The following is a 19,545-nucleotide window of genomic DNA, read 5'->3' as shown; positions in this document are numbered from 1 at the left end:
CAGAACACAGACTCCCAGAAGACATGTCAAAATATATGGAACACAGAGAGGTGACTGGAGACAGACAGCATGGCTTCACCAAGGGCAAATTATGCCTGACTGATTCAGTGGCCTTCTACAATGGACTGACTACACCACTGGACAGGGGAAGAACTACAGATGAAATCTACCCAGACTTCTGTAAGGCTTTTGATACAGTCTCTCACAACATTCTTGCTGCTAAATTGGAGAGAGATGGGTTTGATGGATGAACTCTTAGCAAAGAGCGGACAGTCTGCTTTCAGTGGCTCGATGTCCAACTGGAAACCAGTTGTGTCCCTCAAGGGTCTATATTGAGACAAACACCAATACCTTCATCAATGACATAGATAGTGGAATTGATTGAGTGTGCCCTCACAAGTTTGTGGATGACAAAGCTGAATGGCCCAGTTGACACAGCAGTGGGAAGGGACGTCACCCAGAGAGACCTTGACAGGCTTGAGAAGTAGGCCCATGTGAACCTCATGAAATTCACTTAGTCTGAATGCTAGGTCCTGCGCAGGACAATTCCCAGTATCAGTACAGGCTGGGTGATAAATGGATTGACAGCAGTCCTGCAGAGAAGGATTTCGGGATACTGGAGAACAAAAAATTGTATATGAGCAGCTCAGATAGCAAATCACACCCTGGGCTGCATAAAGAGAAGCAAGACCAGCAGGTCAAGGAAGGGTATTCTCCCCCTTTACTATGTGCTGGTGACACCCCATCTCAAGTACTGCATCCAGCTCTGGCATCTCCAGCACAAGAAAGACATGGACCTGTTGGAGCAGGTCCAGAAGAGGGCCACAAAATCAGTCAGAGGGATGAAACACCTCTCCTACAAAGGCAGGCTGAAAGAGCTCTGTTTGTTCAGTCCAGAGAAGGGAAGGCTGCATGGAGACTTCATTGTGGCCTTTTGGTACTTAAAGGCGGTTTATAAGAAAGACAGGGAAAGACTTTTTACCAGGGCCTGGAGCAACAGTTTTAAATTTAAAGAGGGTAGATTTCAATTGGATATAAGGAAGAAATTTTTTATGAGGGTGGTGAGACACTGGAACAGGTTACCCAGAGAAGCTGTGGATGCTCCACTCCTGGAAGCATTCAAGGCCAGGCTGGATGGGGCTTTGAGCAACCTGATACAGTGAAAGATGACCCTGCCCATGCCAGGGGGGGTTGGGCTAGATGAACTGTAAAGGTCCCTTCCAACTCAAACCATTCTATGATAAGAAGTGCTAGAACAGTGCAGTTTGATTTGTCTTTTTAAGAGAAAAAATATAAAAGCTGAAGAACATAAAAGAAGGATCACTAAAAAGCAAAAATTATGAGCTACAGATAGAAGGTCTAGTGAGGTATGTACTGACGGGAAAACATGAAAAGCAAATGTGTTAAGGCTACCAGCAGTGGTTATTTTACAAAGCCTCAAAGGCAAAGATCAGATACACTTAAAAAGAAAGACAAAATCTCTCATTGTACTACTTCTACCTGTCTAACCTATAAGACTTATCTGCATACTATTCAGATAGAAGTAATCTGCCCAGGGTTGTTTTGAAGAGAAAGGAAACACTGTAAGAATGCTGATCAACAAATCTGCGGCTTTTCCAGTATAGCTAAGCAAAACTCATGGTCTGTCCAAGGTGTCAACACCAATTCAAGTCATGTCAGACTGAAGAAGTCCCAGGTAACTGGTATCTGCTTTGAAAAATAGGAAAAGTGATGATGGAGTATTCCTTAAAGAAACTCACTACTTTACCTCATCCGATAAATAAAAACCAAAAAGAAACTGCTTATTTTTCTCTCTCTTTACTACCACAGACTGTTTAGGCCTATTAATTTTACTGGGTTTGGTTGCAAAACCAGTTTCTTAGCCCAATGATTAGTAATAATACTTTTATATAAAAAAAAAACGGGAAAAAAGCAAAAAGGTCGACATATTCTAGTTCATTTAAACAATACCTGGAGTCTTCAACTTTCTCCAACGTACAATCAAGGTACAAACTGTCATCTTCATGACATAACTTTAATTCTTCCATTTCTGCTTTAACCATGACCTCAGTCAAATGCACTGATTATATCTGCCCTATTGGTCACATGAAGGCAGCTCTGTTCACCCCTACCAACACTGTACAGTTTAGTTGCATATATCGTTTCATATTCTCTTCTTTTGCAGGAACAGTTATCTCATGTTCGTAACACAAATTTGGATTCTGATGGAAGTAATATATGTTGATATCGAAGTCTTATTTCCATTTTGCATATAAAAATTTGAAACGTATTTACAAGCATGTTGTTTCTTAGTTTTCTAGTTTTCTGATAGGTTTAGCTCTACTTTTTTCCTGGGCTGCAGAGTTTATATTTCCATTAAATAACCTGAAAATAAGTACTTTATTTTTAACTGTAAGTGCTAAGCATACATTGACATGTCATACACATTTTATCTAATTTACACATACAAAACCTACCTAACGTATGCTCAAGGAATAACAATTTTTCTGCAGAGGTAGCCTACGTTGTTTATCTGATGAAGATTATTTGCAAAGTAGGGATTCTGTCTTTTGGTAAGGGCATGGACAGTAGCTTAATATAGACAAAAATACAGTCAATGCGTTTTCTGATTGTGTGTCAACAATGTCATAGAGTATTTAAGGCCAATTAGTTCTTTGAATTTCATCCGCCATTGTTGTAACAAAAATCTGCAGCTTTTCATAGCATATAAGCTAAGGTAGCTATGTGTATGTTTATAGATACATAACTATATATTTTAAAATTTTAGATACAAAGTACTAATAGGGATGGAAGTACAGTCCAGAGGTAAAGGGTATACAGTTTACGGCATACAGCTCAACCGATGTACACTGTGCATAAGTGAACAAATCAGAATCAGATGAACAGAAGTGAAAAGGGCAGTGTGGTGAGAAGGTTGGCCTCAGGAAAAAGAGCAGTCTGAAACAAGAAGTAAGGCTAAATTGCCAGATCAAGTAAGTTTTCAGGGTTACAATTGTAAAGATCGTATTTCTGTGTTACATTCTCAAGATTGTATTTCTGTGTTACATTTATTTATGAAGGTTTGTAAACAGTATCCTTAAGTGTACAAGAATGGGACTAGGAACAGAATGAAACAAAACATACATAGTGGTGCAAATCTCTACACAGATGGCAATATGTGAGTAGTTTAAGCAAAGAGACTACCAATAAGGAAATAGCTTTCAACACAGGAGGGAAAGAGCTGTAAGTGAAAATAAAGAGCTTGACTTTGAAACAATAATGTGGCAAGCATTGCAAGATTGAAGGCTGCACCTCGAACCCTGTGTTCAGGTTTGTGTTCAGGAGGGACGCAGAGGGGCTGCAGCGTGTCCAGGGAAGGGCAACGGGGCTGGGGAAGGGTCTACAGAGCGAGTCCTATGATGAGCAGCTGAGGGAACTGGGGTTCTTCAGCCTGGAGAAAAGGAGGCTGAGGGCAGACCTTACACCCTCCAGAGCTGCTGGAAAGGAGGTTGTGGCGAGGTGGGTGTCGGTCTCCTCTCCCAAGTAACAAGCGACAGGGCAACAGGAAACAGCCTCCTGTAGTGCCTGGAGAGGTTTAGATGGGATATTTGGAAAAATTTCTTCACCAAAAGGGTGGTCAAGCATTGGAACAGGCTGCCCAGAGAGGTGGTTGAGTCACCATCCCTGGAGGTATTTAAAAGATGTGTAGATGTGGCACTTAGGGACACAGTTTAGTGTTGGATTTGGCAGTGCTAGGTTAACAGCTGGACTCGACGAACTGAAGGGTCTTTTCCAACTTCAATAATTCTATGATTCTACAATAAATAAACACTCACGTCAGATCAAATGGTGCCACTGTAGATAATTTTATAAAATCACCAATATACTAATCAGCCATTTCCTTCACACAGACATAATTTTAAAAATTAATTCACTACACAGTAGCTGCAGGGAAGAACTGAATGAACTGCAGTAATTTTGTATGCCCTTTAAAAAGTTTCATAAACAATTAGACTTGCAAAATAAGTAGGTATATAAATGCAAAGCAGTATCTGTAGATCTGTAACTTTCTCATACTGCAATTTTTTAAAATAAAAGATGTTTTAAGACATTACAAAACCCCTTTAATGTGACCAAGAAGAAATAAACAGAATGGATAGTTAATTTTTTTGAGTAATCTGAGGAAAGTAAATCATAAATAATGAATAATTAATTATGAGAAGTTCATTTAGAGACATTCATATTTTTACTTTTAAGAATACCACAGCAAATATTTTTTTTGCTCCTCTGAAAAAACAGTAATTTTTTTGATGACAGCAAATGAACACTAAGCAGACTAGTTCTTGTGCACTGACAGCTACATAGAAAGGTTCAGAAAAACTGCCTTGGAGGCAGGAGTCTAATATAAAACAGTATCTAACAGCTATTAGTAGAGCTGCCATCCTACCCCTGTGTTGCTATCACAAACACCTATAACTCCTAACTTCAGCATATTTTTAAACTTAGGATAAAATGACACTTTTTAGATAAGCTGCCACTAACTCCTTCCTGTGGTTCTGGGGAGTTATGTTTTTTAGAAGGTCATGCAGGGCCAAATGATAATCCAAACATTAATTATCCTTCTTTTTCAGGGTACAAACAGCTCTGGCACAAAGTTCCTTACCTTCTTCTTAATTCTGACATAACAACAGGGTTAAAGTGCATCATTACAGACTGATTCCATCTTTGTCATTCATTAATTTATTGAAAGTTTAAATTACATGTCAATTGCAATAGCGGTTCTGGTGACCTGGACACCTGTCTAGGAACTTAACTGACACTACAAATTAATTCTGCATTTATTTAGAATGTTATCAGATGTTCCCCTTTTTCCTTGCTTACCACTGATAGCAGTAAGATGTGATGGGTCCCTCAATACGTCAAGTAATGGAGCTGCCTTAAGCAAATATACTTTTAGAACAGAAATCTAAAAAGGATTCTATACTAATACGCTCCTGAACACAGAAAAAAATTAGTTACCTCTGTATGCTGATCCTTCTTTTTTTTTAAAAAAGGAAATATCATTCAATATTTACCTATATTTATTTATATTGTTTATAAATAATAATAATAAAGCATACTTTTGTAATCTCCATCACCAAATGTCAATGGATAGGCTCCTGGCTTTTCAATCTTGTACATTTCCTCTATAAAAAGGATTTTACAATCATTTATTGTGTCTTCTGGGCCTCTGAAAAACAAAGAATAAAAATTACATTTAACTTAGTTCCTTAGACCTAGATTCTGTACTTTATGAATCCTAAAGCAATGAGATAAAGCTAACTAGCAACTGTTTATTTTTCACTGATACGATAATTTATTTCAATTCACACACAAAATTCAGTCTAGTACTGTAACTTCTAAGAAAACTAAAACATAAGACTTAAAACTGACATAAAGACTACCCCATCACCCTCAGACTATCTGGCAGCTGAGTACATCGTTATTGACAGCCATCCATAACTTTGTTATTCTGCTTCTAAAACCTCAGAATGTTTCTTTTGGGCAGAACACCATAGACCAGACAAAATCATATCCCCTCCAATATAGCGTAAGCAACATTATAAAAGCATAGTGTCAGAAACATGAATTACAAGACGCAGTAACAGATGCTACTCAGAACCCATAGAATAAGAAAAGCAACTGAAAGCTTCAAAAGCCCTTCTATGACTTCTCAATGTTTTGGAAACCTAAAACCCAATCCTGCAAAAAACATGTACAATACTGTCATGTACTGTGAGTATCACCATTAATGTCAGGTTTCACAGCACTATCTGTTCACCGTATCTCAGTGATGGGTAACAAACACTCCATGAGTCTGACATCAAATGATTAAGAGAATGATTAATAAAGTCAAATGTGCTGTTAGAAGTTTGACTTTAAAACAATTGAAACAAACAAGTTGTTAATGGTTAATTCAAGATGTATTTTTTTATATCCTGCTAAATGCCTTGTTGAGCGCCAATAAATCCTTTGTCCAAAAGAGTAACTTCAAATGGAAGCACCCCCACAAGATAGATGAGCTGACTGGAAGTTCACCATGAGGAATGAGCTCAGCAAAAACTAGGGAAAAAGTAATTCCGGCAGGAGGAGATCATGACTACCGACCACACTGACCACTGGCTCAAGAAATCCCCCAGACCCAAAAAGAAGTTGAGAATGAATGCACACCAATTAACATGAGAAGTGAGGGAATTATTTGACAAATAGGAATCGGAACACTAAATAATGAAAGAATTAAGTACCTTGTAAGCAATGAAGGCTGATGTCTTTGTATGCTAAACTGTGTAAGAAGTGTAGTTCTGACAACCGAGGAACAAGGCATTTGTGGGCTTACCACCCAGCTGCCTACTTCACGCAACCTAGAATAAAGGAATAAAAATACCTTGATTCGGTGTGTGAATCGGCACGGCGCACCAGGTACCGAGCCTGCCTACGGGACAACATTTTGGTGACAAAGTTTGGACTGCCCTAGTGCCTTGCCGGGATCAACTGACCTCTCCAGGGAAAGGGGCTTGGCCAGGCAAATTCCAGCTTGCACCAACATTGTGATCATGGACTTGATACGACCAGCCCTGAAGCCACAACGACCAACGACTCAATGGTGCAATACTTCATAGAGGTATTTCTTGTGCGAAAGGGGGGTGATTGGGAATTGAAAGAGAAGCACAAAGATTTGGTTTGGTTTGGGCTCTGTTTGGGATGCATCAAAGTGATACACAGCAGAAGCATATTAATCTCTACACTTTTGGTGATGTGTGCCTTGGATTTTGGTATTGCATACATTTTTTCACACTTGGATTTTGGGTGTGTGTGAAATGTTTGGTTTGAGGTGTATGCATTTGTAATTATAGTGTATGAAACATCAGGTAAATTATTCTTAGTACCAAAATGGCTTCTTCTGCTTCTGCAGAAATTCCCCTTTGGTCTCCCCTCGGATGCTTGCTAAAGAATTAGGGTAAGTTTGGAGGGGACCCTATGCCAAAAGATAAATCGAAACAATTTTGTAATCAATGGTGGCCACAATTTGGACCATCAGGAAAAATGGCCAGAAAATGGACCCTTAAAACACAGTATTATATTACAATTGGCGTTATTTTGTAAATGACAAGAGAAGTGCGATGAAGTTCCTGATGTTGATTTGTTCTTTGCTTTAAGAAATGATTGGGATACTAGAAAAAAAGCGTAATTTGGTAGATTCAAAATATCAGAATGGGATATATTCATTGTCTAAAGAAAGGAAGTAAAAGAATGGGAAGTTTAAATCTCATTATGCTCGATGTAAAGGAGATCAGAATAGAGATGACCAGGAAGTTCAGTTGCTAGTAACCACCCCACCCCAGACAAAGAAAATAAGGAGGGTCAGGGAATTAATCTAATGATGAGGAGGTTATTTCTGATGCTGGTCTGGTTTCAAGCAGGACTAGCGGGAAAGAAAAGCCGACATTGCAGGCACCTTTTACAGAGGCAATAGGGTCTAAAGGAGTGGTACTGTACGTGCATGTTCTATTCACCACCTTGGACTTGTTAAATTGTAAACAAGAAATTGGATCTTATTGTAGTAATCCTGATGGCATGCATGGTTAAAATGGTGATATTAACACATAATCTTAATCAGGGAGACATTCAAGCTCTATTAGAATATTTATTTACATATGAGGAAAGGAGTGTGGTTTTGGAAAAAGCCAAAGAAGGAGTAATTAGAAAAACTGAAGGTCTGGATTTAAAAATTATGGGAACTCCAAGTCCTGATTAGTTTCTCCCTAGAGAGGATCCAGTGGGACCCAAATAGGATCATGGGGTTAGACCGACTGAAACCATATCAGAGGTTAATCTTGTATGAAATTCAGAATGGAGTACAGAAACCTAAGAACCCTGCAAAATTATATAAGGTAAAATAAGGAGACAAAGAATCTCCTTCAGCCTTCTATGAGAGCCTGTGTGAAGTGGCTCGTAAGTGGACTGATCTAGACCCTAAAAGCGAAGGAAACAGAATGCTATTTAATATGCTTTTCATTGAACAATCTGCACCAGACATCAGAAAAAAAAAAACTTCAAACGGCAGAAAAGGCAGAGGAAATGGTGATTTCACAGCTAATGTCTGTTGCCTACAAGGTGTATAATAACAGAGATGAAGCAGAGGAAAAAGAAAAAGAGGCAAGACAAAATTCAAACCTCAGTGTTAGCTGATTTAGCTAATGGACAGGGACGAGGATGAGGAATGAGTGTCTGAGGGTAAGGAGGATTAAGAGGATAAGTCTAAGGGCAAGGATGCGGTGAACTACCCCTCTGAGGCAACCAATGTGCCTACTGCAGCCAGGAAGGGCACTGGAAGAAGGAATGTCCACCAACTGCACGCAGGCAGAAAAGGGAGTCAGAAGGGGCAACAGGAGTTACGGCAGAAATTGGTCTAGATGGAAGGGGACTAGAGGCATCTATTGCCATATCCCCAGCCAATCCTCTCGTTCCAGTTAAGCTGAGGAATGAAACAATAAATTTCTTGCTAGACACTTGAGTAGACTGCTCATTCTGTAGTAACTAGTTGCAAGGGACTTTTAAGTGAAACCCAAATAAATGTTGTTGGTGTGACAGGGAGGGAAACCCTGTCAGGATTTTTTTTACAGGCCATTTTTACAGCGAATGGAATTACTGATTGGAGATGTGAAATTAATGCAGAGATTTCTCTATATACCAGAATGTCCCTTACCACTGCTTGGATGAGATCTGCTTTGTAAGTTAAATACACAATTAAACTTTCCTGAGGACTCTGTCCAGTTGAATACTCCTCCAGAAAATGTGTCGAAGTCACAAATATGTCTGCTCACCAAAGAAAAACCTATGGAGGAGGAGATTCCTGGTGTCTTGGATGCAGTTATACCAATAGTTTGTGCATCAGAAATTCCAGGATGAGTGGGAAACATGGATCCAGTAAAAACTGAACTGAAACCAGGGGTCCAGTCGGTAAGAAAAAACCAATATCCTATGAAGTTGGAGTCCCCATGAGGATTGGAACCATTAATAGACTATTTTTTTAAAATTTGGACTGTTAAAAGAATGTCAGTCAGAATTTAACGTTCCAATTCTCTCAGTAAAAACCCCAAATCCTTGGAATACAGGTTGGTATAAGATTTATGAGAAGTCAATACCCGGACAGTTGATGTCCACCTGGTAGTCTCAAACCCCTATACTCTCCTCACCTCAATACCAGAGACTAATGTGTATTTTATGGTATTGGATCTGAAAGACACCTTCTTTTGTATACCAGTGAACAAGCAGAGTCAACTTATTTTTGTTTTTGCATGGGAGAATCCGACCGCAGGACCAAAGATGCAACTGTCTTTCCCCAGGGGCAGCCCCACAATACATGGTAATATACTGGCATAAGAATTGGAGCAAAGGGATGGTGAGTATGAAACCATTTCACTGTTACAATATGTAGATGATACACTGATTGGGTCAGATACCCAGGAACAGTGCTGGAAGGTGGCTATTAGTTTACTCAATTTCTTGGGCCATGCAGGATATCAAGTCTCAAGAAAAAAGGCCCAGACTGCAAAAAGGGAAGTCCACTATATGGGCTTCAAGAAAGCTGGGTGTTGGACAGGGTAGAGACAATATGCAGAATTGCTGTTCCCACCTCAAAGAAACAATTGCAAGGCCTTCTAAGAACAGCTGGATGGTGTCAGCTCTGGATTCCAAATTTTGGCTTGACAGCCAAACCTTTATATGCTGCTAGAAAAGGACAAGAAACTGTTAGAATGGACTCCAGAATGCTGAAAGGCTTTTGATGAAATGAAGAGAAAGCTGACAGAAGCCCCTGCATTGGGACTCCCAAATTTGCAGAAGCCATTTCAATCGTTTGTGCATCAAATGCAACAAGTAGCATTGGGAGCGCTTACACAGCGGTTAGGAAGCTGGAAGAGAATGGTGGGATATTTCTCCAAACAACTGGGTGACGTAAGCAAAAGGTGGTCTGCCTGTTTGAGAGCAGCAGCTGCAACCATAACTGATCAAAGAGTCTCAAAAACGTGACACTGGGCCAACCCCTTACTGTGTATGTACACCACACTGTGATCCCTGTCCTTGAAAATAAAGGACATTACTGGATTTCTCCAAGCTGATTAGCTCAGTATCAGGCAGTGTTGCTGGAACAAGCTGATGTGATGCTCTCTCAAACCTCTATTCTTTACCCAGCTACACCACTGCCAACCTTGGAAACTGGAGAATTACAGGATGATTGTTTAACAACTATTGAACAAGTTCACTCCAGCAGGCTGGATCTTCGAGATGAACCATGATCTGCGGCAGAAACTTTAATGATGAAAAAATACAGAAGTACTGGAAAACAAATCATTACCTAGCAACACTTCTGCCCAGAAAGCTGGATTAACAGCCCTCACTCCAGCCCTGGCATTAATCCAAGCAAAAAGAGTCGACATTTGTACAGACTTGAAATACACCTTTGGAACACTGGCAAATACACTTTACAGAACTACCAAGATACAACTGGTATAAATATTTATTGGTATTAATAGATACCTTTTCTGGTTGGCCTGAGGCTTTCCCTTGTCATGCCAACAAGGCTAGAGAAGCAGTTTAGGTTTTGTTAAAAGAAGTAATACCTAGGTTTGGCATACCAGAAGGAATTTCTTCAGATAATGGACCACATTTTACAGCAGAAAAAGTACAGGGAGTGTCTAAGTTTTTACAGATTGACTGGGAATTACACATCTCTTAACAGCACGGAAGACTTGGACAATCAACCTGAAGAAATAAAATGAGTGGCAAAAATATGAAGGAGATTTGGACTTGTTGAACTGTTTTCCTCTTCAAAAGTTATTCTATTGCACTGCTGCAGTCCCTTTTAGTTCTAGAAAAACACTTCAAAATCTGAAACTACACAAGCAACTAGATTAATACAGATCATGCATACAGACCATGAATACCACAGCTTTAATTATTAAGATTATGAAGTTTAACATTTTACTAAGAATGTGACATTTATAGTTAAAATATCCATTTTTTGCATACAGTCTTTAGACAAGAAGGAAGGTGGCAAGATATCATAAAACTGTATTCTCAAATCTACTGACACTTGTGTTACTGCTAGCCTTATCTTTGGGAAAAAAGCCAAACCTGAGCTCAGCAGAATATTTGTTAGGAGTAAATTCCACCGCTGCCAATTTAAACTATTAAATTGACTTTTAACTACAATGAATATCACATTGTTTTCTTGAAAGGTATCATGAACAGACTTATAAGTTGGTTCAATGATGCTGTGTTCCAAAAGGCATTACAGCAAAAAGTGAAGTATGGAGAGGCATGGATTTTTATCATCAACTTTTAATCAGAAAAAATCACATGCACATTATCTCAACGTTAGAGTGCTGAAATGCAACATATTTTTTTATATAGTTAAATAAAACAACTCCTCTAACTAATGCTAGAAAACACACTACTCTCAGAACAACAACAAAAATATAACCAGTTGCATGGAGGTAACAACTGGTAAAAGAATTTTCTCACAGAATTGCAATCTTACTAGCATAAGCAACACTATCTTCATATCTAGATATTTTTATCTAGTGATATAACAGATGGTTTTCATCATTTCTGTATCACCTATTAGGTCACGGGAGACACTTCTCCTCTTTGTTTCTGGTATTCTTCCTTCAGGATACAGGCAATGAGAAAGTAACTTTCAGACTCAGTATTTCCTAAAAGATATCCAGCATCTGAACCCCAGAAAACATTTTATTTTCTGCCATTAGTGACATAAGGAGCAAGCACATACTATCAAATAACTTTTAAAAGCTGGTAGGTTCCAACAAATGCCACAGCTGCATATCTGGAACCACAGAGGAACACCAACTACCACTGTAACAGATGATGGCTAATAATAAATGGTTAAGCCTTACCAAAGCTAAAAATCTCTTCTCAGCTAGTTGTTCTTAAAAGACTAATTCTTCTTCCACGTTACACATACAATAGCTTTAATAAGGATCAGGCTACATATCATGTCTTAAAAATCATGGTTATCTATTAAAATTGGGGTTATATTATTCTGTCAAACATACTTCTTCACCTCATTATATGAAGAATGAGATTTAAAAGAAAATCTTGAGTTATACATTACACACAGTAAGTGAAACTACATTTGTATTTCATGCAAGTACACTAAATCCTTTAAAGAAATTAAATCCCAAAACAGAGCCAGACCCCTCAATACAACAGAATTCCTAAAACAAGCTTTCCTTTTAGACAGGTTAGCCATAGCCAGTTACAAATCTTCAACTGAACCTCCTTCTAGCTACCCTTTTTTTTTTTTTTTTTAAAACCTTCAGGTTGCAAAACACTCCATACATACATAATTACAACTGACTACAAGTATGATAACTGGGCATTATCCTGGGTAGTTCAAGGTCAACCTTCAAGAAAATAAAAACTGTTAGATGACAATTACCACACGGTAAAAACTCTTATCGGTTCTTATTGCCCAGGAGATTCAGTTACTTTTCTGTTTTTATCACTTTACCACATTGGAACTAAAAGAAAAATATTTCAGCACACACTAGGAGTCAAAATAAAATGCTGAATAAAAACAGGGGGAAATTTATTTTTCAAAAAATACACACAGAGGCTATATTCACACAAAGAATTATAAGGAAAAGTGCCTAATGATTATTTATCTGTAGGCCTTCTAAGAGCAAAACCTTACTCACACTAAGTCATGTTCACCACAGACAACCAATTAATTTGTCAGCTTCTACGGTTACTGTCAAAGTGGATTGTCCACGTCAGCTGAGAAACAGCCACAAGCAGAGTAAAATCTAACAGACCATAATGTTGGCTATGCTTTCCAAATCTATGAATTCAGTTAACAATATAAAAATCAGAACAGGACCAAGTCTACTACCATTGTCAGTATCTATGTTTTCACACGCACTGCTTTGTTTACATCCCATTTACGACCAATTCACCTGTACTCTGCTTCCGCAAAACTTTCAGCCAGCAACCCTTTTATTTTCTCACCCATCATCAAACCACAGCTGGATAACTTCTTCAGAAATATGCAAACAATCTTTTCAATTTTACCACTCAAAATGCTTGTTAGAACTTTTACCATCATCCCCTTAGAAGCAGCTGAGCTGCTGGAGTTCGTCTACTGTACGTATCAGCAGCATTTCATTGTGTCTTTATGCTTTGTGCTTTCACATTTACAGCTGCATGAACTTGTATTCCAACTTACTAAATATACAGTTGTTAAACTGAGAACTGTTTTTAAAAACACTCTTCTTTGCCTTTGACTGAAGAGAAACTGTGTTCCTGAACTGAGCTCGTGAACAACTGTTTATCAATTTTATAAATATACTAAATTACAAACACGTTAAAATCATTAGGCTGGAGTAGTAAGTATGTACTATTGTGACAAACAATTCTAAGGAAATCTACTCTCAAAAATCAGAACCATGTTCTGAGGTTCGCTTCAATATATTCACTCTAAGTCACTATCAGCCAAAAGAATGTTTTGAAAGTAAAGCGGATACATGTTACAGCACGCATATTTCAAAGGATGTTAAATGGAAAATATCTCAATCTGATATAAAATACTGGAATGTGAAAAATACTACTAGTTGCTTTACATTTAAACATTAGCTATAACTTAGGCTAAACTGTAGTTTCAAGAAACTGCAAACACACATCATCTACACAGAATGAAACAAAGGCTAAAACAGGCCTATAAAACAACTACAATCTTCACCAAACGTGACTGAAGATCTGACTTTAAACAAGCTTGTTTTGAAGTTAGCCTACAAAATGTTCCCATATGAAGACAGCATATTACATAGATAATTTGACCAAATTCTGCTAGGTTGATCTGAAAACAATGGAGGTTGTTTCATTTTGTATTGTATGCAAGGAGAAACACAAACAATATTTTCAAGGATTTTTCAGAATATCCCATACCCATTTGATTTATCATGAAAATACAAATGCACAGCTACAAAACGGGATAGTATCAGCTGTGCTTTTAATTCAACTTACTTTATTTTTATTACACAAGCCACTACAATGACAAAGACACAAGACAAGTTTTCAACTGTACAAAGATTTTACTACTCTCTCTCTCTATATATATAGTGCTAAGATAATAAATTTTTAAAAAACCAAGCTATTTGCCAGGATACATGGAAGACCTTACTACCAAAAATGTCATAATCTAATATGAATTGTTAAGGTCTTTAAAAAAAAAAAACAAACAAAAAAACCCCACATACACACTCAGCTCCCAAACCTACGAATACACGTTGTGGATGCACACACAAGCTAGCCAGGACATTACTTTTTTCAACCTCAGTAGCAGGTGTAACACTTGGTGCATTTACAAAACCATGTATTACAGTTCATGCTGCCAGACTCAGATTTGGATGCAGGACTATTCCTTTCTTCCTTAGCATGGGATCTGTAAAGGAAACGAACGTTAAAGAAGCAAGCGTAAGCCTAATACCTGGGAGAAGGGAAAGCACTGGCCTGACAGGACAGCAAGTCACGCTGTCGGATCCCAACAGTCTGTTTACCACAGCAGCGCAGCAGGCTCTGCCCCGTGCCCAGACACCCCCTGAGGAGACAGAGCAGAAGGTCGGACCCAATGCAGGCCGGCATGCATGGCTCCCGCACACGGCTGCGGCATGCAGCGGGGAATGCCTGCTTGGCCAAACGTCCACAAAGAAATGGGTAAATACCGCCGGCTAGACCCGCAAGGGCGGAAAAACCAAGGCTTCATGTATGCAAAGCCAGGCCAACAGTGTCTGGCGCTGCAGGGCACAACCGGGCTTCTCTAGCCATTTGTGGGCTGAACTGCAAGACTCAGAACAACGCAGAGGCTGCTCAAGGCATCGTTACAGCGGTCTGGACTAGCCAATAAACTCTTCTGCACTGGGAAGAGGCAGAGCTACAAACAGGTGATACTTACTAGAAGAGGTTAAAAGCTTCTATCCAGATTTTACATCACGTTACAATTCTGTGAGCAGATGCTGCACAAATACTCTTCATGAACTTTTACAGTTATAGGAGACTAATCCGTGTACCCAGCGGGATTAAGTAACAATCTAAGTTCAAAAAACAGAGACGTGAGAAAAAGCACCTCCCTTCAAAACAAAACCCACAGGGATGCTGTCAGGATGGAAAGGTTTTCCATAAAACAAGCAGCAAAGGATGAGTCTTGAAAACACAGAAACATGGTAAGTACTTTGTACAATAAAATTAGAATAGTAAATCCTAAGTTAATAAATAAAGTGCTTGAAAACAAACAAACAAACAAAAAACCACAACCCAAAACCTAAAACAACCAACCAAGAAACTAAGAAAGAAGATCTGAAGGTGCCCACCATAAAACAGTAAATACAAACACAGGAAGACATTTCCCACAGAATGCCTCATATCTAACCGCAGGCAACTGAGACTTGCTTTCAAAGCCAAAACCGCATTTATAGTCTAGAAGTAATTAATGGATTATCATGGCTTTTACGCACATGGTGGCATTACTTTAATGAAAAAGCCTGGCATCCAGGCTCAAAACAGGATGAACCCCATCTCACTAAGAATTCCTGAAAGTCAGAAAGTACACTGTGAGCTACAGAGAGAAAAAGTTCTGTTTGGAATTTAGAGGGCTGTTGGAAGAAGGGTTTGCTGGAGTCAAGAAGACGCTCAATATGAGCTATGCATCTTGCTCAACTTTATTAGTTTCTAACACTACTTACATAGAACCGATACATGCATATTTGTAAAGCAGAAATATAATAATTGGTGAGTAGTCTCTAAACACGTGCGGTTCTCACACCCCTAATTATCATGACTAAAATGAGCATTCTATCCATGTAGCTAATTGAGTCACTGTGCTTCAGCCTTGTAGTTTGTTACTCCCTATTTTCCCAGACCGGTCCCCATCTTTCTTGGCCCTGCACCTGCTTTGCCAGCAGCTGTAGCCTGTTACAGCCACGGCCTGTTGGCACAACATAATTACTTGGTCTCAGGATTCAAGAACAGCTCAAGGCCACCTTTCTTGTTAACTTCAGCACAGCAACTTCAGCACAATTCTGATTACAGGCCTATTCTAATACCAGGCCTGGATTGTGCAGATCTTCAGAGATTCTAAGGCCACGCTTCTGCAGCCATTCTTCTACAGAGGGCAGTTGCTTATTTTGGAACGTCTTCATTCCTTGTATTGCGCAATTCTCTTCAGACAACTTACATCTAATACCTATGCCATGATGTCCAGTACCATTAGTGCACAATATTAAATGTGTATGTCTATTGCATAACGATAATACAGCCTTTCTAGGTCTTATGTTTGGAATCTGTGATGATTCCATTATTATTCATTTTTATTTAGATATATAAAAATGCTCATAGACTTTTGGTTATAAACGTTGGAGATTCCTCAACAAACAAGTGAGAGAACTGTGGATGGGATAGGCGACTCAGTGCCTGGAGTGATCAGAAGAGAAGGAACATTAAAAAAAGCAGAAGTGCAACCACATGAAATTTAGGCATGTAAGGAAAGAAATGCCAGCAGAAGAGCCTTATGGGGAAAGCTCTCATGCCCATTCTGGGGAATCAGCACATTTTGGTGCCTCCCTGACACCTATACAGCAATGCATACAGTACGGGGAACGAACAAGAGGAATTAAAGAAAGAAGTCTGCATAATTACTGCAGGTACATGACCTCACCAGGATCATGGAGACATGGTGGCATAGCTCACATAACTGGAGTGCTGTGACAAATGGATATGGGCTTTTCAGGAAAGCCAGGCTAGAAAGGTAAGGAGGGGTAGTCGCCCCTTATGTGAAGATTAGCGGAGAGAACAATATTGGTGATAGAACAAAATAAGTGCCTGCTACAGACCTAATCAGGGGAAAGTATATGAAGCTCTCCTCAGAAAACTGCAAGTTTCGTGTTTTCAGACTCCGTTTCTCACAGGGACTTGATGCACCCTCCAATCTGCTGGAAGGACCACAGAACAGAACACAAGCAACTAAGAAACTTCTGGAGTGCAGTGATCATTTCCTGACACAGGTGATCAAGGAGAGGTGTACTGCTAGACTCAATACTTACAAACTAGAAAGAACTGGTCATGGGACATTAAAGTCGGGCAGTTTGGCTGCAATAATGATGAGATGATGGAGTTCAGGATCCTTAGAGGAGGGAGCAAGGTAAAAAGCAAGACAATACTGGATTTCAGGAGAGGAGACTGCAACATCTTCAGAAATCTGCTTGGAAAAATCCCATGAGATACAACCCTGGAGAGAAAAAGGATCCAGTGGAGCTGGAACGATCACCTTCTCCAACCTCAATAAAGGTCTTGAGGACTTATGCACAAGCAGCTGACCATAAACCAGCAATGTGCCTTTCTAAGCAAACAAGGTCAAATGCCTCCTAGACTGCACTAAGAACACTGTCAGCAGGTAGAGGGAAGGTGAACCTTCCTCACTACTCAGCACTGATGAAGCCAGGTCTGGGATCCCCAGAGTAAGACATGGGATTACCAGTGTAGTTCTAGAAAAAGACTAGGAAAATGATCAACAGACTAGCAACATCTTTGATACGAGAAAGAGAAGGCTTGTGCATGGAGAGCTCTTATCCAAGTGTAGAAACAGGGAGGCAGACTATTTTCACCAGTGCCTACTGCCAGGACAAGAGGTAACAGGCACAAACATGAATGTGTGAAATTCCCTCTGACCACACAAGACACCTTTTTACAGGGACTGTTCAGAGAGGTTGCTGAGTTTCCACCCATAACAATATTCAAAACCAAACCTGACACAGTCCCAAGGCAAACTGTTCTAGCTGATCCTGCTTGAGCATCCTCAAGAGCTCCTTTCCATTCTCAATGACTCTTAGATGTATAAATATATTAATATATTTCAACACCACTCCTTTTTATTCATTTTAATAATGATTTTCCTAACATTGTGCTCACCACCATTTTTTCCCCACAGTCTTTGCCTTTTTGCACTGAAGTTTTCTCCTTCTGTTCTTCCTCTTCTGTTTGGAATTAGTTTGATCCCAGTGAGTAAAGTAAGTTTCAAACCACTTTTAAAAATCACCCCCTAGAAAGTCAAAAGACTGTGTTTCCAAGTATGGATGTTTATTAGAGAAAGGATAGTGTTAAAAGTGCTGAAGATACAGATTATCTTCTGGGAAAACAAACAGAAGTATCAAGACTGAACTCAACCAATTCTTCATCTTCAAAAGATACTTTTATCTTATGGTAATTATGAAATGGTTATGAAACAAAACATTCCAAATTTTAACATTTGGTACTTATGCTTTTGTTGTTCTTGTTAAAGCAATTAATGCTTTAACACATGACAATTAAGCAGTTGAAAGTTAAGTTACTGAATGCAATCCAAATGAGCAATTTCCTTTCCCTCTTGTTGCAATTTATGTCCATCATCCCTGGTCTGCCTGCCATACACCACTGTGCTTCTCAAACCATCTCAGCAGCCCTTAGCTGAATTCACTTCAGTTTATGTGTCTCTCTTTTGAGCACTGAAGTAGGGGATGCACGTGTTTGGGGGTGGATGGAATCTAGTATTCTTGATGTAGTCTATGCTTAGTAAAGGGGAATAATCACTTTCCCCAGTCTCCTGATTATACTTCTCTTCAAACAGCCCCAATACTGTTAGCTTTCATTACATACTGCTGCCTCATGTTCAGCTTGCTGTCTACCAAGACCCACAGGTTGTTCTCATCAGGGTTGCTTCCAAGCCAGTACTGCTGCAAGCGGCTCGGCCTTCCTAGGAGCAAGAAAAGCTTTATCCTTGTTGACTTTCATGAGTCTCCTGTCAGCCCATTCCTCCTGTCTGTTCAAGTCCCTCTGACAGGCAGTACTGCCCCTGAGTTTCCATCAATTTGGTGTCTCTGCGAACTCCGCACTGCATTGCCACTGGCCATCCACCCAGATCACATCATCTTAATCAGGATAAGATACTACAGGACACAGAAGACCTGTTACAAGTTGAGGCAAACAACACTTACTGCTCTCCCGTTGGCCACAGAGCTAATCATTTTATCACAGAAGGCAGCCAGTCTTGTAAGGCATGATTTGCTCTTGGAAAAAAATTCACCATGGCTATTCCAACTCCTCTTTACATGGCCAGCACTTTCAACAGGGCTGTCCCATCGTTTTCCTTAGACCGAAATAAGGCTGACTGGCCCTCTTTGAAGGCAGATGCAACATTTGCCTTCTGCAGTTTTCAAGGACCTCCCTGATCTCCGTGACATTTTGAATATGGTACAGAGGAGCATCACTACAGAATCAGCCAGTACCCTTAGCATACCTTAGATGCAACCCATCTGGTTCCAAGGACTTGCATTAGTCAAGTTCTTGTAAGCACTTCCTGACTCAGTCCTCATTCACTGCAGAAGACTCTCCTCAAATGCTTTCACTAGGCAGAGCTACCAAAGAGACCCTGCCAGTGAATACTATGGCGATGAAGAC

The 19,545-nt window shown here is 39.5% G+C and overlaps 1 protein-coding gene across 3 annotated transcripts in view; it reads right to left on the bottom strand.

Annotated features, from left to right (window-relative positions):
* Positions 1 to 19,545, bottom strand: part of UHRF2 (ubiquitin like with PHD and ring finger domains 2) — a 103,445-nt gene that overhangs the window by 31,035 nt on the left and 52,865 nt on the right. For 2 of the 3 annotated variants that reach the window (XM_080372296.1, XM_080372295.1), the window contains exons 5-6: positions 6,285 to 6,401; positions 5,121 to 5,230 (exon numbers count right to left, since the gene is read on the bottom strand). In XM_080372296.1, the coding sequence (XP_080228422.1) occupies positions 5,121 to 5,230; positions 6,285 to 6,401 (227 nt within the window). The remainder of the gene's footprint in view (positions 1 to 5,120; positions 5,231 to 6,284; positions 6,402 to 19,545) is intronic. The other variant, XM_080372297.1, reaches the window with a different exon arrangement.

This window comes from Falco punctatus (genome assembly GCF_963210335.1).
Source record: "Falco punctatus genome assembly, chromosome: Z".
NCBI lineage: Eukaryota > Metazoa > Chordata > Aves > Falconiformes > Falconidae > Falco > Falco punctatus.
Note: the sequence above shows the minus strand (reverse complement) of the source record. Positions and strands in the feature narration are given on the sequence as shown.